The sequence below is a fragment of the Scyliorhinus torazame genome, chromosome 21 (assembly GCF_047496885.1).
Source record: "Scyliorhinus torazame isolate Kashiwa2021f chromosome 21, sScyTor2.1, whole genome shotgun sequence".
Taxonomy (NCBI): Eukaryota; Metazoa; Chordata; class Chondrichthyes; order Carcharhiniformes; family Scyliorhinidae; genus Scyliorhinus; species Scyliorhinus torazame.
In genome coordinates, this window is record NC_092727.1 from 50234984 (window position 1) to 50257216 (window position 22233).

Genomic DNA, 22233 nt, shown 5'->3' on the forward strand with positions numbered 1-22233 from the left:
TCTGCCCGCCCCCTCTCCCCCTCTGCCCGCCCCCTCTCCCCCCTCTGCCCCGCCCCCCCTCTCCCCCCTCTGCCCGCCCCCCTCTCCCCCCCTCTGCCCGCCCCCCTCTCCCCCCTCTGCCCGCCCCCTCTCCCCCCTCTGCCCGCCCCCTCTCCCCCTCTGCCCGCCCCCTCTCCCCCCTCTGCCCGCCCCCTCTCCCCCCTCTGCCCGCCCCCCTCTCCCCCCTCTGCCCGCCCCCTCTCCCCCCTCTGCCCGCCCCCTCTCCCCCCTCTGCCCGCCCCCTCTCCCCCTCTGCCCGCCCCCTCTCCCCCCTCTGCCCGCCCCCTCTCCCCCCTCTGCCCGCCCCCTCTCCCCCCTCTGCCCGCCCCCCCTCTCCCCCCTCTGCCCGCCCCCTCTCCCCCCTCTGCCCGCCCCCTCTCCCCCCTCTGCCCGCCCCCTCTCCCCCTCTGCCCGCCCCCTCTCCCCCCTCTGCCCGCCCCCTCTCCCCCCTCTGCCCGCCCCCTCTCCCCCCTCTGCCCGCCCCCTCTCCCCCCTCTGCCCGCCCCTCTCCCCCCTCTGCCCGCCCCCTCTCCCCCTCTGCCCGCCCCCTCTCCCCCCTCTGCCCGCCCCCTCTCCCCCTCTGCCGCCCCCTCTCCCCCCTCTGCCCGCCCCCTCTCCCCCCTCTGCCCGCCCCCTCTCCCCCTCTGCCCGCCCCCCTCTCCCCCTCTGCCCGCCCCCTCTCCCCCCTCTGCCCGCCCCCTCTCCCCCTCTGCCCGCCCCCTCTCCCCCTCTGCCCGCCCCCTCTCCCCCTCTGCCCGCCCCCTCTCCCCCCTCTGCCCGCCCCCTCTCCCCCTCTGCCCGCCCCCTCTCCCCCCTCCCCTCTGCCCGCCCCTCTCCCCCCTCTGCCCGCCCCCTCTCCCCCCTCTGCCCGCCCCCTCTCCCCCCTCTGCCCGCCCCCTCTCCCCCCTCTGCCCGCCCCCTCTCCCCCCTCTGCCCGCCCCCTCTCCCCCCTCTGCCCGCCCCCTCTCCCCCCTCTGCCCGCCCCCTCTCCCCCCTCTGCCCGCCCCCTCTCCCCCCTCTGCCCGCCCCCTCTCCCCCCTCTGCCCGCCCCCTCTCCCCCCTCTGCCCGCCCCCTCTCCCCCCTCTGCCCGCCCCCTCTCCCCCCTCTGCCCGCCCCCTCTCCCCCTCTGCCCGCCCCCCCCTCTCCCCCCCTCTGCCCGCCCCCTCTCCCCCCTCTGCCCGCCCCCTCTCCCCCCTCTGCCCGCCCCCTCTCCCCCCTCTGCCCGCCCCCTCTCCCCCCTCTGCCCGCCCCCTCTCCCCCCTCTGCCCGCCCCCTCTCCCCCCTCTGCCCGCCCCCTCTCCCCCCTCTGCCCGCCCCCTCTCCCCCCTCTGCCCGCCCCCTCTCCCCCCTCTGCCCGCCCCCTCTCCCCCCTCTGCCCGCCCCCTCTCCCCCCTCTGCCCGCCCCCTCTCCCCCCTCTGCCCGCCCCCTCTCCCCCCTCTGCCCGCCCCCTCTCCCCCCTCTGCCCGCCCCCTCTCCCCCCTCTGCCCGCCCCCTCTCCCCCCTCTGCCGCCCCCTCTCCCCCTCTGCCCGCCCCCTCTCCCCCTCTGCCCGCCCCCTCTCCCCCTCTGCCCGCCCCCTCTCCCCCTCTGCCCGCCCCCTCTCCCCCTCTGCCGCCCCCTCTCCCCCTCTGCCCGCCCCCTCTCCCCCCTCTGCCCGCCCCCTCTCCCCCCTCTGCCCGCCCCCTCTCCCCCCTCTGCCCGCCCCCTCTCCCCCTCTGCCCGCCCCCTCTCCCCCCTCTGCCCGCCCCTCTCCCCCTCTGCCCGCCCCCTCTCCCCCTCTGCCGCCCCTCTCCCCCCTCTGCCCGCCCCCTCTCCCCCCTCTGCCCGCCCCCTCTCCCCCTCTGCCCGCCCCCTCTCCCCCTCTGCCCGCCCCCTCTCCCCCCTCTGCCCGCCCCCTCTCCCCCCTCTGCCCGCCCCCTCTCCCCCCTCTGCCCGCCCCCTCTCCCCCCTCTGCCCGCCCCCTCTCCCCCCCTCTGCCCGCCCCCTCTCCCCCTCTGCCCGCCCCCTCTCCCCCCTCTGCCCGCCCCCTCTCCCCCCTCTGCCCGCCCCCTCTCCCCCCTCTGCCCGCCCCCTCTCCCCCCTCTGCCCGCCCCTCTCCCCCCTCTGCCCGCCCCCTCTCCCCCCTCTGCCCGCCCCCTCTCCCCCCTCTGCCCGCCCCCTCTCCCCCCTCTGCCCGCCCCCTCTCCCCCCTCTGCCCGCCCCCTCTCCCCCCTCTGCCCGCCCCCTCTCCCCCCTCTGCCCGCCCCCTCTCCCCCCTCTGCCCGCCCCCTCTCCCCCCTCTGCCCGCCCCCTCTCCCCCCTCTGCCCGCCCCCTCTCCCCCCTCTGCCCGCCCCCTCTCCCCCCTCTGCCCGCCCCCTCTCCCCCCTCTGCCCGCCCCCTCTCCCCCCTCTGCCCGCCCCCTCTCCCCCCTCTGCCCGCCCCCTCTCCCCCCTCTGCCCGCCCCCTCTCCCCCCTCTGCCCGCCCCCTCTCCCCCCTCTGCCCCGCCCCCTCTCCCCCCTCTGCCCGCCCCCTCTCCCCCCTCTGCCCGCCCCCTCTCCCCCCTCTGCCCGCCCCCTCTCCCCCCTCTGCCCGCCCCCTCTCCCCCCTCTGCCCGCCCCCTCTCCCCCCTCTGCCCGCCCCCTCTCCCCCCTCTGCCCGCCCCCTCTCCCCCCTCTGCCCGCCCCCTCTCCCCCCTCTGCCCGCCCCCCTCTCCCCCTCTGCCCGCCCCCTCTCCCCTCTGCCCGCCCCCTCTCCCCCCTCTGCCCGCCCCCTCTCCCCCCTCTGCCCGCCCCCTCTCCCCCCTCTGCCCGCCCCCTCTCCCCCCTCTGCCCGCCCCCTCTCCCCCCTCTGCCCGCCCCCTCTCCCCCCTCTGCCCGCCCCCTCTCCCCCTCTGCCCGCCCCCTCTCCCCCTCTGCCCGCCCCCTCTCCCCCCTCTGCCCGCCCCCTCTCCCCCCTCTGCCCGCCCCCTCTCCCCCTCTGCCCGCCCCCTCTCCCCCCTCTGCCCGCCCCCTCTCCCCCCTCTGCCCGCCCCCTCTCCCCCCTCTGCCCGCCCCCTCTCCCCCTCTGCCCGCCCCCTCTCCCCCTCTGCCCGCCCCCTCTCCCCCCTCTGCCCGCCCCCTCTCCCCCCTCTGCCCGCCCCCTCTCCCCCCTCTGCCCGCCCCCTCTCCCCCCTCTGCCCGCCCCCTCTCCCCCCCTCTGCCCGCCCCCTCTCCCCCCTCTGCCCGCCCCCTCTCCCCCCTCTGCCCGCCCCCTCTCCCCCCTCTGCCCGCCCCCTCTCCCCCCTCTGCCCGCCCCCTCTCCCCCCTCTGCCCGCCCCCTCTCCCCCCTCTGCCCGCCCCCTCTCCCCCCTCTGCCCGCCCCCTCTCCCCCCTCTGCCCGCCCCCTCTCCCCCTCTGCCCGCCCCCTCTCCCCCTCTGCCCGCCCCCTCTCCCCCTCTGCCCGCCCCCTCTCCCCCCTCTGCCCGCCCCCTCTCCCCCCTCTGCCCGCCCCCTCTCCCCCCTCTGCCCGCCCCCTCTCCCCCTCTGCCCGCCCCCTCTCCCCCTCTGCCCGCCCCCTCTCCCCCTCTGCCCGCCCCCTCTCCCCCTCTGCCCGCCCCCTCTCCCCCCTCTGCCCGCCCCCTCTCCCCCTCTGCCCGCCCCCCTCTCCCCCCCTCTGCCCGCCCCCTCTCCCCCTCTGCCCGCCCCCTCTCCCCCCTCTGCCCGCCCCCTCTCCCCCTCTGCCCGCCCCCTCTCCCCCTCTGCCCGCCCCTCTCCCCCTCTGCCCGCCCCCTCTCCCCCTCTGCCCGCCCCCTCTCCCCCCTCTGCCCGCCCCTCTCCCCCCTCTGCCCGCCCCCTCTCCCCCCTCTGCCCGCCCCCTCTCCCCCTCTGCCCGCCCCCTCTCCCCCCTCTGCCCGCCCCCTCTCCCCCCTCTGCCCGCCCCCTCTCCCCCCTCTGCCCGCCCCCTCTCCCCCCTCTGCCCGCCCCCTCTCCCCCTCTGCCCGCCCCCTCTCCCCCCTCTGCCCGCCCCCTCTCCCCCCTCTGCCCGCCCCCTCTCCCCCCTCTGCCCGCCCCCTCTCCCCCCTCTGCCCGCCCCCTCTCCCCCCTCTGCCCGCCCCCTCTCCCCCCTCTGCCCGCCCCCTCTCCCCCCTCTGCCCGCCCCCTCTCCCCCCTCTGCCCGCCCCCTCTCCCCCCTCTGCCCGCCCCCTCTCCCCCCTCTGCCCGCCCCCTCTCCCCCCTCTGCCCGCCCCCTCTCCCCCCTCTGCCCGCCCCTCTCCCCCCTCTGCCCGCCCCCTCTCCCCCCTCTGCCCGCCCCCTCTCCCCCCTCTGCCCGCCCCCTCTCCCCCCTCTGCCCGCCCCCTCTCCCCCCTCTGCCCGCCCCCTCTCCCCCCTCTGCCCGCCCCCTCTCCCCCCTCTGCCCGCCCCCTCTCCCCCCTCTGCCCGCCCCCTCTCCCCCCTCTGCCCGCCCCCTCTCCCCCCTCTGCCCGCCCCCTCTCCCCCCTCTGCCCGCCCCCTCTCCCCCCTCTGCCCGCCCCCTCTCCCCCCTCTGCCCGCCCCTCTCCCCCCTCTGCCCGCCCCCTCTCCCCCCTCTGCCCGCCCCCTCTCCCCCCTCTGCCCGCCCCCTCTCCCCCCTCTGCCCGCCCCCTCTCCCCCTCTGCCCGCCCCCTCTCCCCCCTCTGCCCGCCCCCTCTCCCCCCTCTGCCCGCCCCCTCTCCCCCCTCTGCCCGCCCCCTCTCCCCCCTCTGCCCGCCCCCTCTCCCCCCTCTGCCCGCCCCCTCTCCCCCCTCTGCCCGCCCCCTCTCCCCCCTCTGCCCGCCCCCTCTCCCCCCTCTGCCCGCCCCCTCTCCCCCTCTGCCCGCCCCTCTCCCCCCTCTGCCCGCCCCCTCTCCCCCCTCTGCCCGCCCCCTCTCCCCCCTCTGCCCGCCCCCTCTCCCCCCTCTGCCCGCCCCCTCTCCCCCCTCTGCCCGCCCCCTCTCCCCCTCTGCCCGCCCCCTCTCCCCCTCTGCCCGCCCCCTCTCCCCCTCTGCCCGCCCCCTCTCCCCCTCTGCCCGCCCCCTCTCCCCCTCTGCCCGCCCCCTCTCCCCCTCTGCCCGCCCCCTCTCCCCCTCTGCCCGCCCCCTCTCCCCCTCTGCCCGCCCCCTCTCCCCCTCTGCCCGCCCCCTCTCCCCCTCTGCCCGCCCCCTCTCCCCCTCTGCCCGCCCCCTCTCCCCCTCTGCCCGCCCCCTCTCCCCCTCTGCCCGCCCCCTCTCCCCCTCTGCCCGCCCCCTCTCCCCTCTGCCCGCCCCCTCTCCCCCTCTGCCCGCCCCCTCTCCCCCCTCTGCCCGCCCCCTCTCCCCCCTCTGCCCGCCCCCTCTCCCCCCTCTGCCCGCCCCCTCTCCCCCTCTGCCCGCCCCCTCTCCCCCTCTGCCCGCCCCCTCTCCCCCTCTGCCCGCCCCCTCTCCCCCTCTGCCCGCCCCCTCTCCCCTCTGCCCGCCCCTCTCCCCTCTGCCCGCCCCCTCTCCCCCTCTGCCCGCCCCTCTCCCCCTCTGCCCGCCCCCTCTCCCCCTCTGCCCGCCCCCTCTCCCCCTCTGCCCGCCCCCTCTCCCCCTCTGCCCGCCCCCTCTCCCCCTCTGCCCGCCCCCTCTCCCCCTCTGCCCGCCCCCTCTCCCCCTCTGCCCGCCCCCTCTCCCCCTCTGCCCGCCCCCTCTCCCCCTCTGCCCGCCCCCTCTCCCCCCTCTGCCCGCCCCCTCTCCCCCCTCTGCCCGCCCCCTCTCCCCCCTCTGCCCGCCCCCTCTCCCCCCTCTGCCCGCCCCCTCTCCCCCCTCTGCCCGCCCCCTCTCCCCCTCTGCCCGCCCCCTCTCCCCCCTCTGCCCGCCCCCTCTCCCCCCTCTGCCCGCCCCCTCTCCCCCCTCTGCCCGCCCCCTCTCCCCCCTCTGCCCGCCCCCTCTCCCCCCTCTGCCCGCCCCCTCTCCCCCCTCTGCCCGCCCCCTCTCCCCCCTCTGCCCGCCCCCTCTCCCCCCTCTGCCCGCCCCCTCTCCCCCCTCTGCCCGCCCCCTCTCCCCCCTCTGCCCGCCCCCTCTCCCCCCTCTGCCCGCCCCCTCTCCCCCCTCTGCCCGCCCCCTCTCCCCCTCTGCCCGCCCCCTCTCCCCCCTCTGCCCGCCCCCTCTCCCCCCTCTGCCCGCCCCCTCTCCCCCCTCTGCCCGCCCCCTCTCCCCCCTCTGCCCGCCCCCTCTCCCCCCTCTGCCCGCCCCCTCTCCCCCCTCTGCCCGCCCCCTCTCCCTCCCCCTCTGCCCGCCCCCTCTCCCTCCCCCTCTCCCCGCCCCCTCTCCCTCCCCCTCTCCCTCCCCCTCTCCCTCCCCCTCTCCCTCCCCCTCTCCCTCCCCCTCTCCCTCCCCCTCTCCCTCCCCCTCTCCCTCCCCCTCTCCCTCCCCCTCTCCCTCCCCTCTCCCTCCCCCTCTCCCTCCCCCTCTCCCTCCCCCTCTCCCTCCCCCTCTCCCTCCCCCTCTCTCTCCCCCTCTGCCCGCCCTCTCTCTCTCCCCCTCTGCCCGCCCTCTCTCTCTCCCCCTCTGCCCGCCCTCTCTCTCTCCCCCTCTGCCCGCCCTCTCTCTCTCCCCCTCTGCCCGCCCTCTCTCTCTCTCCCCCTCTGCCCGCCCTCTCTCTCTCCCTCTCTCTCTCCCCCTCTGCCCGCCCTCTCTCTCTCTCTCTCTCTCTCTCTCTCTCTCTCTCTCTCTCTTTCTCTCTCTCCCTCCCCCTCTCCCTCCCCCTCTCCCTCCCCCTCTCCCTCCCCCTCTCCCTCCCCCTCTCCCTCCCCCTCTCCCTCCCCCTCTCCCTCCCCCTCTCCCTCCCCCTCTCCCTCCCCCTCTCCCTCCCCCTCTCCCTCCCCCTCTCCCTCCCCCTCTCCCTCCCCCTCTCCCTCCCCCTCTCCCTCCCCCTCTCTCTCCCCCTCTCCCTCCCCCTCTCTCTCCCCCTCTGCCCGCCCTCTCTCTCTCCCCCTCTGCCCGCCCTCTCTCTCTCCCCCTCTGCCCGCCCTCTCTCTCTCCCCCTCTGCCCGCCCTCTCTCTCTCCCCCTCTGCCCGCCCTCTCTCTCTCCCTCTCTCTCTCCCCCTCTGCCCGCCCTCTCTCTCTCTCTCTCTCTCTCTCTCTCTTTCTCTCTCTCCCCCCTGCTCGCCCTCTGTGTTTTTAAGGAAACCTGGTTTGAAAGGTTGGGAGCGAGGGTGTATTTAAAGCATTGTATAAAGCTTAGGCCAATGCAGTTTTGTCTGGATTGGGGGCGGCGGGGCGGGGGGGGGCGGGGGGGGGGGGGGGGGGGTGGGGGGGGCGGGGGTGTTGCTGCGAAGGTAATTGGGTTTTAGGTTGATAAACTGGTGTAGTTACTGGGTGGAGCTAAGGTATCAGGCATTTTGCAGAAAAGCAGCTCAGTTGAGCAGATTAGTTGAGTGTTATTTGGTGATGTGAGCAGAAGTCAAGCACCTCAGTTCAGTTAAACGATGTGTGTAGATAGCGTAGTAGTTGTTTGTCAAGCAGTGCAGACTTGTCTGATTAGAAGATGAGCTGAAGCAGCTTCTGAATAACTGTAGCCAGAGTTTCTGCATGGTTCTGACAGAATTGAGGTATTTTCTTTAAAACCGTCTCAAAGAACATCTTTGTAAAGCAGGTATTGTTGTCTGAATGGAACTAAAGATAACAGTTAAGGGTTACTGTACTCACTATTGATTACCATTGTTTAAGGTGTTACGACACCCTGGGCATGTGAATGGTCAATTACAGCCACACTCGTCCTGGGGTCGAAGATCAAGTGAACTAACCAATAAATCTTATAAAAATATCCTTTGCCTTTGGTACTTGGATGCACAATAGTTGCATTCACCAGTTTTTAAGCTGAAACACAATTACTGTTTGTTTATAACAAGAATAATGATGCAAAATGCAGCAGATACAGCTGGTTAAATATTAATAAGTACCTTACTTTATAAAACTCTTACTTTAACTTGCCTCTGCACCCTCTATACACAAACACCAGGCAGACAAACACAGCGGGGTGGAAAAGGGGGAAAACATAAGTGAAAGGGAAAAGAATATTTGCTTCAGGTGATAGTTCGTTGCATGCTTTCTTCAGAGTAAGACTATCAATCTTTGTTTTCCAGTCTGTACTGATAATATTCCTGGAGAGGCAGAATCAATGTTTCATCAAACTTTGCTTCTAGTGTTTGTGGCCTGTCTTCAGGCCCTGTTTTACAAATGCAGTACTCACAGGCAACAGCCTTCTGGAGAAAGATTCACACTAGCTTTTCTGGGGAGAGTTAGCAGATTCTAAACTTTGCCTGCCGCCCGTAATGGTTCTCCGGTAGACAGATTCATCCAGTCAGAAACAGAGCCTTTCTGGAGAAAAATTGAGGGAAGAGAGTGTGAGCCTTCTCTCTAAGCTGCCAGGAGTCTAGCTGAAACCAAACTGAAAACCTTCTGATTTTGAAAACATTCCAATGGGATCAGATCCAATCTCCACCTGTTACTGGGCAGAGCTTAGCCTTTTGGGACAATTCATTGGCCATCAGGCAAATCGATCCAACCGAGAGCCAGCCAATCTCTGTCATTGGTGCCAGTCAGTCTTCTCTGCAGTTTAAACCGCACAGACGTCTGCTTGAATTAATGGCACAGGCCACTGCTTCCTTCTGCTTGAATCAGATACCAACTGCCTTAAAGACACATGTCCATAAATTATCCATGGTTCAAAAATGTAACTGCAAAAATAAAAGAAAGCAGAAATAAGGGAATAAACTAGGAAGACCTGAACAAAGGGGTAATTGTAATTGTAAATACACCTGTATTTTCTGGTGGGAGTTTTAAGATATTTTAATGCTGTGTTAGTAATAAAGTTTGTTTTAATATACCATATCCCTATTCCTTTGTGAAATCACTCCTGGAGCGAGGGATCCTTTCTTCAGTCTTACAAAATTAAAATAAAATATTGGGATTTCTGTCTAGTATCCTAGCTATTGTTGGGGTGTGGTCTGGGATCGTAATAACTGATTTAAGTAAAAACGCGATTGCATTTTCCCTGTTGGCTTTGATTTTGGAGGGCAACTGATATTCCCCTAGAATGCTTTGTAAATTCTGGATTGCTTCATCCCAGTGTCCCATGCTTTGGAAGGTTAATGCCTTTGACAGTCATCTCAATCCAGATGTATGGCAAGTGACGAGGAGTTTTTATTTTAAATATATTTTTTGTTGGTTAACTCTATCACCGTGCCAACTGACTTTGTTAAGGAATGACTTTGTTTCATTTCCTTAACAAAATGACTTCTCACTCTGTAAAGAAACTATGATGCATTCCAGGAAATGTTGTCATCACCTTTGCCCACTTACCCACACTTACCCATATGGCCATTCCATTGGATTATCCTGATAACTGTCTCGTGTGATTGGGCAAAGTTAACGTGAACCCAAAGTAAAGAATTGATGGAATTCAAGAGGGTAAATGGTAGGAGATTATTTTCACCTATTGTGAATCATTGACAAGTGGGCATAAATGTAGGATTTATGCCACAAGCACAATGTGGGAGGTTGCAAGGGAAATTTGCCAGCAAATCCTTTTGGACTTTGCAATAGATTACTGTAAACACGATTGGGGAAAAAAACAATTCACCGAAACCGAAGCACACTATTGCACAGTAGTAGAAATGAAGGTGAATGTGGAATGCGGGCATCAGTTCATAGAATCCCTACAGTGCAGAAAGAGGCCATTCGGCCCATTAAGTCTACACCGACACTTCAAAAGACCACCCTACCTAGGCCCCATCCCCCGGCCTGTAATCCCATCCCAGGGGCAATTTAGCATGGCCAATCCACCTAACCTGCACATCTTTGGACTGTGAAAGGAAACCAGAGCACCTGGAGGAAACCCATGCAGACACGGGGAGAAAGTGCAAACTCCACACAGTCATCCGAGGTCGGAATCGAACCCGGGTCCCTGGCGCTGTGAGGAGGCAGTGCTAACCACTGTGCCACCATGCCGCCCATGGAAACAGAGAAGAGAGAAAATGTAGGGTGCAAGAGCAGAGAATAAAAATGGGAGAGAAATAGATTGATCCAATAGATTGGCGCAGTCATCATATAACCACCTTTTGTTGTGAAATTACAATGATTCAACCCCATTCTTGACCAAATCCTTTTTTCCTCGCTAGTTTTTCTCCTTTGCCGAAACTGTTCACTTTGGTTTACTTCCCACAGATGCTGGGTATCTTGCCTTGGCAGGGACAACCAGCAGTATTCATGTATTTGGGGCATTGTGATTGAGCCTAATTCTGTCGTCATCCGATATCTGTAAAGGCACTTACAGCAGAAACTTTTTGTCGATTGATTTCAGGAGCAGGATTTTCTGCTTTATTTTTTGAGGTAATGAGGATCGATGGGTACAAGTGGTTGCATATAGAGAATATAACTTGCAAGGTCACACAGGTGAATATAACTTCTCTACAGCTGACTCTTAAATTTATTTTGATAGAACAGTGACTGAAACCAACGCATCCTTGTATGTTAACATGGCTCCTGCTATCAAATCAGTTGGAATCTCATTGAATGGAGGAGCAGACTTGATGGGGCCGAATGGTCTACTTCTGCTTCTATATGTTTTGCAATCTATTTAATGTGTATGTAATTCTGACTGAATACTGCTGATTGCCCTACAGCACCCTATTTCTGTAATATCGTGGAAGTTTTACAATCCTCTGAAATTCCTGTGCTCCAATTCTAACCTGAACATCTTTGATCTTCATTTCTCCATTGGAGGCTGTGCCGAGGCCCTTTACTTTGGAATTCCCTCTCTAAATCTCAGTGCCGTAAGGCGCTCCTTACAACCTATCTCTTTGACCAAGTCTGTCCTAATTAAAGAGTCATCCAAACTCAAAATATTGGCTCCGTTCTCTCTCCTCAGATGCTGTCAAACCTGCTGAGATTGTCCACCATTTTCTGTTTTTGTTTCAGATTCCAGCACCTCAGTAATTTGCTTTTATCTTTCCTAATAGCTATCCTCTTTGTGGCTTAGTGTGAAATGTTGCATAGTCTCCTGGAACAATTTATTCAGTTGCAATGTAAATGTAGATTGCCATTTAATTGTTTGATAAATTTCAAATGAAAATTGGATGGATCTCTTGAAGGAAATAAACCTGCAGAGCTACAGGAATCGAACGTGGGAATGGGACTGACCGGGATATCCCACAAAGAGCAGGCATCAACTTGATGGGCCTAATTACCTCCTCTTGTGCCATAAATGACTCGGTCCCTCTGCAGCAAATATTTGCTGTGAGCTCTCCAACCTGATCAGCAACAACTTTTGAAATACGGTCCAACTTAAACGTTGATATCTTGTTGATTTTAAATAATAAAAACCATCGCCTCACAGCTCAGCTGATAATTGTACTACTCCGTGTTGGCAAGAAACTTACAAACCAGCAGCAGATGCATTTGGTCCCTGACCAGTATTGAGCTAGCTGCTTTTAGTCACGGCAACCGTACTGGGGCCTATAGATGGCCTCAGCCTCTTTGGGTTAAGGAGGGTAAAATCAGCTTGGGTTCCAGATCACCCCTTTCTGGAATTTCTTTACTTTATTCTGTTAGGGGTATGGGTGCCATTGGTGAGGCCACCACTTGTTGCCCATCCTTAATTGTCCTTGAATTGAGTGACTTTCGAGGGCCATTGTAGAGGGCAGTTAAGAGTCAACCACATTGCTTTGGGTCTGGGGTCATTTGTCATCCAGACCAGGCAAGCATGGCAGATTTCCTTTCTTGAAGAAGGGCATTACTGAACTAAATGGGGAGAGTGTCTAGAGCCGAGGGCATAGTCTCGGAATAAGGAGCAGGCTACTTAAACTGAGAAGAGGAGGAATTTCTTCACTGTGTGGTGAATCTTTGGAATTCTCTGCCCCAGAGGGGTGGGGAGACGGAGTTGAGTCTATTCAAGAATGAATTTGATAGATTTTGAGATTAAGAATATGCAGGAAAATAGTGTTACGGTAAAAGATCAGCTGTTGAGTCGTGGAGCTGTCTCGAACGGTTAAATGGCCTCCAGCTCCAAATTCTTCTGATCTTGTTAGCCTGGATCTTTGGATTACTTGCCCAGCGACATTGCCACTATACCACCCAAATGTGTGTGAATAGTTGGGTAATAGCGAAAGGAGATTTGACAGCAATGTGTTTGGCACACTCTAGCTTCCTTTGCTGGCAACAACAGCCCTTCATAAGCTCTTTTGTCTCTGTTCTAGATCTAGAAAAGGAGTTTGTCAAATTCAGGCGGCAAGTGAAGGAAACGCTCCCTGGTAGTGGCTGGAGTCCACTGCACCAGACTCCTGGGCTGCCTCCCGAACGGGCCGACATTGTCATCGTGGGAGGAGGAGTAATCGGATGGTCCACTGCTTATTGGTTGAAGAAGAAAGAGGCAATCCGGGAAGGGGTCCGAGTGGTGGTCGTAGAGAGAGACCCAACTGTGAGTAGACTCCTCGCAGGGGAGTAACAATCTCGTTGGGCTAAACAAACACTGGTAATAAAACAAACACTAATAATGCAAGGAAAAATACCATAACAGATTCCATTTTGTATTATAAACAGATCTACAAAACAGATAGTAAAATAAATATGTAAGCACTGAACTGGAGCTGCTTTTTTTTCTTCCGTTTTGGGTTTCATTTTAGCTTAATTTTATGCTCTCTGTATTGCACTCTTTCGTAACCTTCTTAACCTCATTTGAGCCATTGTTCCTCTGCTAGCTTTTTGGAAGAACGAACAAATTAGTCCAGTTCCACCTGTTATTAGAGTCATAGAGGTTTACAGCATGGAAAAGGCCCTTTGGCCCAGCTTGTCCATGCTGCCCAGTTTCTATCACTAAGTTAGTCCCGCTTGCCCGAATTTGGCTGACATCCCTCTATACCCACCCTGCCCATGTAACTGTCTAACTTTTTTAAAGGAAAACAATTATATCCACCTCTACCACTGCATCTGGCAGCTCGATCCAGCTGCTCACCACCCCCTTAGAGTGTTTTGGTGTCATCTGCAAACTTACTAACCATGCCTCCTACATTCTCATCCTAATCATTAATAGAAATAGCAAATAACAATGGACCCAGCACTGATCCCTGAGGCATACCGCTGGTCACAGGCCTCCAGTTTGAGAAACCACCCTCCACAACCACCCTTTGGCTTCAGTCACCAAGCCAATTTTGTATCCAATTGGCTACTTCATCCTGGATTCCATGAGGTTTAACCTTTTGCAACAACCTACCATGCGGTACCTTGTCAAAAGCCTTTCTGAAGTCCATGTAGACAACGTTGACTGCACTGCCCTCACCTACCTTCTTGGTTACCCCTTCAAAAAACTCAAATCAAATTGGTGCGACATGATTTTCCCCTTACAAAGCCATGCTGACTTTCCCTAATTAGCCCTTGCCTGTCTAAATTCCTGTAGATCCTGTCCCTCAGAATACCTTCTGACAATTTAACCCCTACAGAAGTAAGGCTAACCGGCCTGTAGTTCCCAGGCTTATCCCTACAGCCCTTCTTAAACAAGGGCACAACATTTGCTACTCTCCAATCTTCAGGCACCTCTTCTGTGGCTGTCGATGATTCAAATATCTCAGCTAGGGGGCCGGCAATTTCCTCCTTAGCCTCCCACAACGTCCTGGGATACATTTCATCATGTCCTGGGGATTTATCTATCTTGATGCGCTTTAATACCTCCAGCACCACCTCCTCTGTAATATGTACACTCCTCAAGACATCACTTTTTTATTTCCCTAACATTCGTGCCTTTCTCAACAGTAAATACTGACGAGAAATATTTATTTAGGACCTCTCCCATCCCTTGTGGATTTGCACATGGATGACCTTGTTTATCCCGAGGCCCTATCCACTCCCTAGTCACCCTTTTACCTTTTATGTATCTGTAAAAGCTCTTTGGATTTTCCTTTGCCTCATCTACCAAGACAATCTCAATGTCCCCTTTTTGCCCTCCTGATTTCTCAATTAACTACTCCGACAATTAACTACTCCGACAATAAACCCTAGTTAACACCTTTTTGAAAGATTCCCACCTACCAGCTGTCCCCTTGCCTGCAAATAGGCACCCCCAATCAACTTTTGAAAGTTGCCGCCTAATACCCTCGAAATTGGCCTTGTCCCAATTAAATTTATTTTTCGAAATTTAGAGTACCCAATTATTTTTTCCAATTAAGGGGCAATTTAGAATGGCCAATCCACCTAAGCTGCACATCTTTGGGTTGTGGGGGTGAAACCCATGGAATCACGGGAGGATGTGCAAACTCCACATGGACAGTGACCCAGGGCCAGAATTCGATCCCGGGTCCTCAGCGCCATAGTCCCAGTGCTAACCACTGTGCGTCCATTCTGCCCCCCCAATTTAAAATTTTAACTTTTGGGGCACAACTATCATTCTCCATAGCTATCTTAAAACTAATGGAATTATGGTCACTGGTCCCGAAGTGAACCCTCACTAATACTTCCGTCACCGGCCCTTCCTTATTCCCCAAGAGGAGGTCAAGTTTTGCCCCGTCTCTGGTTGGGCCATCCACATATTGAATGAGGAATTCATCCTGAATACTCGCGACACATTTCTCTCCATCCAAACCCCTAGTGCCTTGGCTGTTCCAGTTAATGTTGGGGAAGTTAGAATCCCCAGCTATTACCACCCTATTTTCCCGGCGGCTATCTGTAATCTCTTTACATATTTGTTCCTCAATATCCAGCTGACTATTGGGGGCCTATAGTACAGTCCTATCAAAGTGATCTCACCCTTCTTATTTTTCAGTTTTACCCATATAGATTCAGTGGGTGAACCACTCGGACATATCCTCTCTCTGTACTGCCGTTATACTGTCCCTAATCAAAAATGTAACTCCTTCTCCTCTCTTACCTATTGTTCTATCTTTCCTGTAGCATTTGTACCCCGGAACACTGAGCTTCCAGTCCTGCCCCTCCTTCAGCCAAGTTTCAGTAATAACTATAATATCCCAGTCCCATGTACCTATCCATGCCCTGAGTTCACCTGCCTTGCCCGTTAGGCCTCTTGCATTGAAATAAACGCAGTTGAATCAGTTTCTCTACCTTTCACTTTTCTCCTTCCTGACTTTTATTTCTATCTCTCTTTACTACCCTCCGACTTCCTGCATTGGTTCCCATCCCGCTGCCACATTAGTTTAAACTCTCCCAGCAATGCTCGGAGACAGCCCCTCCAGGACATTGGTTCCAGTCCTGCCCAGGTGTAGACCGTCCGATTTGTAATGGTCCCACCTCCGCCAGAACTGGTTCCAATGTCCCAAGAATCTGAATCCCTCCCTCCTGCACCATCTCTCGAGCCAAGCATTCATCCTGTATATCCTGTCATTCCTACTCTGACTAGCACGTGGCACTGGTAGCATTCCCGAGATTACTACCTTTTAAGTCCTACTTTTTAGTTTATCTCCTAAATTCAGCATCAAGGACATCATCCTGTTTTTTTACCTATATCGTTGGTGCCTTTATGCACCACAACAGCTGGCTGTTCACCCTCTCACATTAGAATGTCCTGCAGTCGCTCTGAGACATCCAGGACCCTTGCACACGGGAGGCAACATACCTTCCTGGAGTCTCATTTACGTCCACAGAAATGCCTGTCTACTCCCCTTACAATCGAATCCCTAATCACTATCGCTCTATCACTCTTTTTCCTGCCCTCCTGCGCAGCAGAGCCAGCCATGGTGCCATGAACCTGGCTACTTCAGCCTTCCCCTGGTGAGCCATCTCCCCCAACAGTATCCAAAGCGGTATACCTGTTTTGTGGGGAGATGACCGCAGAGGACCCCTGCACTGCCTTCCTACTCTTCCTCTGTCTGATGGTCACCTATTTCCTATCTCCCTCAGTACTCTATCTGCGGTGTGACCAACTCACTAAATGTGCTCTCCACAACTTCCTCAGCATCGCGGATGCTCCAAAGTGAGTCCATCCGCAGCTCCAGAGCCATCAGGCGGTCTAACAGGAGCTGCAGCTGGGCACACGTCTTGCATGTGAAGGAGCCAGGCTCAGTGGACATGTCCCTGAGCTTCCACATCGTACACGAGGAGCATGACACGGACCTCCGATCTCCTGTCATGTCTTAAACCTTGGGTTAACTTCTACAACTACAATGCCAAAAAACACAAAAGAAAAACCAAAACGAAATTAGACAAATGAAAAGAAAAACTACTTACCAGTCACCACTACTTACCAGATAGATTCAAAATTAGCAGGTCCCCTCTTGGCCAATCTAATCACAGCCCTCCTGTGACATCACTCTTCAGTTTCTCCCCAGTCTAAATCTCCGATTCACCGTCTACCCACTTATCTTAGGCGGCACGGTAGCACAGTGGTTAGCACAGCTGCTTCACAGCTCCAGGGTCCCACGTTTGATTCCCGGCTTGGGTCACTGTCTGTGCAGAGTCTGCACGTTCTCCCCGTGTCTGTGTGGGTTTCCTCCGGGTGTTCCGGTTTCCTCCCACAATCCAAAGATGTGCAGTTAGGTGGATTGGCCATGATAAATTGCCTTAGTGTCCAAAAATTAGGTGGGGTTACTGGATTATGGGGATAGGGTGGAGATGTTGGCTTGGGTAGAATGTTCTTTCCAAGGGCCGGTGCAGACCCGAAGGGCTGAATGGCCTCCTTTTGCACTGTAAAATTCTATTCTATTCTATCTTCCCAAGATGCCGTTGGTCCAACCATTCGTCTCCGCTCCTGAAAAGCCAGAAGAAAGAAAACAAAACGAAAGGGGAAATGCACCTCCCGCACTTTGCACCAAATTACCACCCTGTTCCAAATTACCAAGTTCCAATCCTCACTTGGGCTCTCTCACTCACTTGGGCTGTATTCCTTCACCTCTTTGCAAATTTTTATTTTCTATTTACCCATATGCTTTTGAAATTTGTGATTAAAACTACTTCCACCACCCTTTCAAATACTGCATTACAGTTCATAACCCATCAGGGTGGCACGATGGTTAGCACTGCTGCCTCACAGCACCAGGGACCTGGGTTCAATTCATGCCTCGGGTGACTATGGAGCTTGCACTTTCTCCCCGTGTCTGCGTGGGTTTCTATGTGCTCCGGTTTCCTCCCACACTCCAAAGGTGTGCCGGTTAGGTGGATTCGCTATGCTAAATTGCTGCTTTGTGTCCAAAGGTTAGGTGGGGTTACTGGGTTACGAGGATGGGGTCGGGGCGTGGGCCTAGGTAGGTTACTCTATCCAAGGGTCTTTGCAGACTTGATGGGCTGAAAGGCCTCCTTCTGCACTGGAGAGATTCTATGATTCTTCTACGATTCTAGCATTGTAAAAAGTTATTCTTAATCTCCACATGACCCTCTTCTCCCAGCACCTTCAATTCTCTTGGCATTATCTTAAATCTCTTCTTTCTGATTTTAGCCTTAACTCCACTTTCCTGCCTGAACCCAATACACTTGACTCCCTTGTCAATCAAGAATCTGTCCAGTTCAGCCTGGCATATAATCAATGACCCAGCCTCTGTTGCCTCCTGTGGAAGAGAATTTAAAGACCATCAACCCTCTTGAGAGAAGAAATTTCTCATCTCCATCTTAAATGGGCGATCCATTATTTTTACGTTCTGCTCCCTCGTTTTAGATTTCACTATGAGGGGAAACATCCTCTCAGCATCTTGTCAAGCTCTCTCAGAATCTTGTATGTTTCAATAAGATCATCCCTCATTCTTCTAAACTCCAGTGACTACAGGCCCATGGTTTCTCTCTTATCTGTCATAATTTTGAACGGTCCTCTTTAAAATTTCATGAAACCTTCTGTTCTGAGGCAAACAGCTTCTCCAGTCTGTCCACATAGCTCGTCATAGAAAAAAGAACAAAGAAAATTTCAGCACAGGAACAGGCCCTTCGGCCCTCCCAGCCTGCGCAGATCCAGATTCTTTATCTAAACCTGTCGCCTATTTTCCAAGGATCTACTTCCCTCTGTTCCCCGCCCGTTCATAAAAGAACAAAAATGCCAGATGCCATTCCAGTAAATTTCCTCTGCCCTTGTCTAGCTTGCACCCCGTTGTTTTTTCAGCCTTCCAGATCTCACTCCATTTTAGGGGGTGGAACCTGTTTTGGCAAGGGGGGGGGGAGAAAATGTCATCTGTTTAGCTTGGAGCCTTTCGTTTCCATTTTTCGGCTGTATTTCTTTTTGCAGTATTTTCTGCGACATAGCTGGTTATGATGGTGAAGTTCTGAGGAATGGCTTTGGTGCATCTAATGCACCTAAATCACTCTTTAATATATTTTCTTTTATGTCAGAAAAATAGAATGGATCATTGGTGGACAGGTATGCTTGCTTACTGGCTTCCAGATGCAATTATACCAAACAAGTAAATGTGCCTTTAGGTTAAAAAGGGTGTTTCCTGATCTTTACAGCATTAGGCCAAGGCTGCTGGATTTCATGGCAATAGAGCAATGAACTCATGGAATGCGATTCACAGAGCACTTGTAATTCTAAAATCGGTGACTGATTATTATTTCACCTCACCTTTGAGGGAATAGCCTTCTGGCTTTGGGCTACTACAGGTGCACACGTTGAAAACTCAAGTGAATAGTTGTTTTTCTCATGATAGCTGAGTTCCTGACTCACACGAAATCAAAACATTATCCTTACCATCTTCTCTCCCACTTTCTTTGGCCATGGTGTTTTGCTTTAATTTGCAATTGATATATGTACATAATCCAAGTGCCGTGTCTAATCCTTGCAGAGTGTCTAAGACCAGCCCAGGATAGCCTTTTTTCCATATAGCCTCTGTAGGATCTTCAGTGATACAGAACCACCAATTTTCATGGGATTGCGATACAAATCCTCGTGCTACATTGTATGCTGGGTCTTAATCCCCTTCAGCTGTCCTTGGGATCATTCAGACTTTAACGAATTACAAATAGTTTGTGCTTTGGACATGCGCTTACAAGGAAGTAAATTAAAATGGCCTCAAACCCAAGCAGTAGAAATGGAACTTGTCCTGTTGTCTGGACTCTAATCAAAGCCAGGGGTGTAAGCACTTTGGCTATTTCATTGCACATGCAAAGCCAAATGCCAGTTACTTTTAAAGAAGGGAATAATGTCATTGGGGTTTTGTAAGGGGATTAAACTTGTGCTTTTTCTTTGTTCCTGCATGTTTTTATCCTCCTGTAGAGCAGTACAATATCTTCACTTTGTCTCATTGATTGACACAGTGGCATAATGAAGGAAAATGTTTTTTCTGTCAGTGTGGCACAAGGTACTGGCGCATTGACATTCTGTCACACTGGTTCACCGATGATGGTGTTTTACTGTTTTTTCCTACAGATACTCATTTCTTTTCTTTTGCCCACAGTATGCCAAAGCCTCCACAGTCCTGTCAATAGGAGGAATTCGCCAGCAGTTCTCTCTGCCAGAAAACATCCAATTGTCCATGCAGTCTGCCCACTTCCTTCGCAATATACAGGTACAGATTGCTGGGGCTTGTCACATAACTGACTTCTGCTTAGTGTTTTTGTACGGTTTCTGAGGTTGAAGGTCTACTGGTGGTTTACAACTGGAAACCTATTTGGAAGAAAGCTTTGGTAATTTGCTCTTTTTGGCCATTTTCTCTCCTCTACTTGTAGACGTAAGGAGGGGCGTAGCTCTGCAGGCAATGACAGCCGTGCCCAGAAGGTCTTTAAGTCCAGACAGTGAGCATTGGAAGAATATTTGACACTGCGGGAGCTGAGCCTGGGCCTTCCTTGCATGAGCTTTGACTCTGATTTTCTTATTCTGTCCTGACCACTAATTATACATCAACAGTCATCTATGAGATCCGATAACTTGGTATGGACGAGGGATAGAAGCCGGATTTCCCCAATCTCTATGACAATCTCACTGGCAACTCGCCCTCAACACTTCTTAAATTCATTCTTTGTGATCTCTTCTCCTTGGCCTGATTATGTTGCTGTCAGATTTGGCTGCAAAGGGAGCAAACATGCTGCTCAGTGTTCAAGATCCTGAACACTCACCCACATATCCCCCTGATCACAGCATACAAATACACTACACAAAACTATTGCCTGCAAATGTGGATCAAAAATATTTTCTAGGCTTTCGTCCCAGAGTAATAAAATAGCTGATTATAGAAACTGTCTTGGAGCAAACCCAAGTGTAAACTTTATTGGATAATGGCTCCTGCTTTCACCTGTTGTCATTTCCTGGCTTGTGCTTTTTGAACCAGATCCCACAAGGGATGAAAGTGCATTCCGGCTTGCAGTTTGGCACTTGCTGTATTTGAGATGAGGACCATGGTCCTTTGGACATGTCGTTTTCCTCTTCATATTAAGATTAATCTGCACTTTCATCAATGGGTAACGCTCTCAAAATTTGAAGATTCCTTTCTGACACCCTCAGGAATAAAAGCTAGTCTGGGAGATCAGGTTGTTAAATATATTACTGTAGCTACTAATCCAAATAAGATGCAATCTCTGTCCCAACTAAGAACTGGTCAAGCCATTCTCAAACCCCCATCCCTGCTTTGAAAGCAGACAGTGTCAGCAGCCATCGTGCTAGTCAGCAATATTTTCAAGGCAAATATTTTAGGCAATAAAGAACCATCTAACATCTAGTCTATTCCTATATGCGCATACCCATATCCCTTGGTCTCCCCAGCAGTCTTCAGCATCATGCATAGCTTCTCAAATACTGAAGATGTCTGTGCCTGTATGCAGGAAGACCTGGATGACACTCTGGCTTGGGCTGTTAAGTTGTAAGTAACATACTTGTCACACAAGTGCCAGGAAATGCCCATCGCCAACAAGAGGATCCAACAAGAGAGAATCTAGTCATTGCCTTGTGACATTCAATGGCATTACCATCGCTAAATCCCCCCAATATCAATATCCTGGGGATTACCATTGGCCAGAAACTGAAATGAACCAACCATCTAAATGCTGTGGCTACAAGAGCAGATCAGAGGCTGGACATCCTACAATGAGTAACTCACCTCCTGACTCCCCAAAGCCTGTCCACCATCTATGCAGAAATCAAGAGTGTATACTCTCCACTTGCCTGGATGAGTGCAGTCCCAACAACACTCTCAAGAAGATCGACAGGACAAAGCAGCCCACTTGATTGGCACCCCATCCACTATTTTTAACTTTTATTCCTTCCACCACCGATGCACACTGGTAGCAGTGTGTGCCATCTACAGGATGTACTGCAGTAACTGGCCGAGTCTCCTTCAACAGCACCTTCCAAACTCATAACCTCAGACATTTAGAAGGACAAGGGCAGCATACGCATGGGACCACCACCATCTGCGAGTTCCCCTCCAAGCCAAGCGCTATCCTGACTTGGAACTGTATCGCTGTTCCTTTACTGTTGCTGGATTAGAATCCAGGAACTCCCTCCGTAACAGCACTGTGGGTGTACCATCACTATTGGACTGCAGTGGTTCAAGAAGGTGGCTCACCACCAACTTCTCAAGGGCAGTAAATGATGATCAATATCTGCTGGCCCAGCCAGTAATGCCCACATCCTTTGAAAATTTCTTTTAAAAACTTATCAAGCTAGAATTTTCATATAGGCTCAGAATCCAGCCTTCCATTATTTTATAAACCTCTATCAGGCTGCTTGTAAGTCTGTGCCAAAGTAAGCTGATAGACAATATGGACAATAGACAGGATACATCAACTTAATTATCCATTTAACAATGGATTGGAGATTTTTTTTTCATGAGCCACTTTAATAGTAGAAATCAAAAATATAAGCATGAATGAATTTAGACCAAGTAAGCAATGTTAATGGGATTGTTAACAGTTGAGAGTTTCTTTAGAATCCATGGACGGGAATAGACATCTAATGGGGACTTGGGAAGGATCTTGCTAAAATCCTTGTTGGGTTTGTGTTTCTCGTTTAATGCCCATTCTGCTGGCTGATTTAAAATTCACTGACTTCTGGTTTTGAACTGACCTCCCCCCCCCCCCCCCCCCCCTTCCCCCAAGCTGCTATATGGACTGATCTGGCAGATCCCCTTGGCTTCGGTATGCTCTGAGGCGTAGCCTGTGATGCCATGCTGATGGACTTGGCAAGCAGCTATTCAGCTTGTTTGCAATCCGGGCCTTGGACCGATTCTCGTTTGGGATTGGTGGAGCTTTTCAGAAACTTCTGGAACAGGAGAAGCATGCCCCATTTTGCCAGTTCTGTGAAAGATTCAGGCAGGAAGCAGCTTTAAGGCACTCTCTCTCCGCTCTC

General features: G+C 55.8%; 1 protein-coding gene across 6 annotated transcripts in view; it reads left to right on the forward strand.

Annotated features, from left to right (window-relative positions):
• Positions 1–22233, forward strand: part of foxred1 (FAD-dependent oxidoreductase domain containing 1) — a 63893-nt gene that overhangs the window by 8140 nt on the left and 33520 nt on the right. For 2 of the 6 annotated variants that reach the window (XM_072486793.1, XM_072486792.1), the window contains exons 2-3: positions 12233–12453; positions 19349–19459. In XM_072486793.1, the coding sequence (XP_072342894.1) occupies positions 12372–12453; positions 19349–19459 (193 nt within the window). In that variant the 5' untranslated portion in view covers positions 12233–12371. Of the gene's footprint in view, positions 1–10335; positions 10431–12232; positions 12454–19348; positions 19460–22233 lie in introns of those variants that run through there. The other 4 variants (XM_072486789.1, XM_072486791.1, XM_072486794.1 and 1 more) reach the window with 3 other exon arrangements.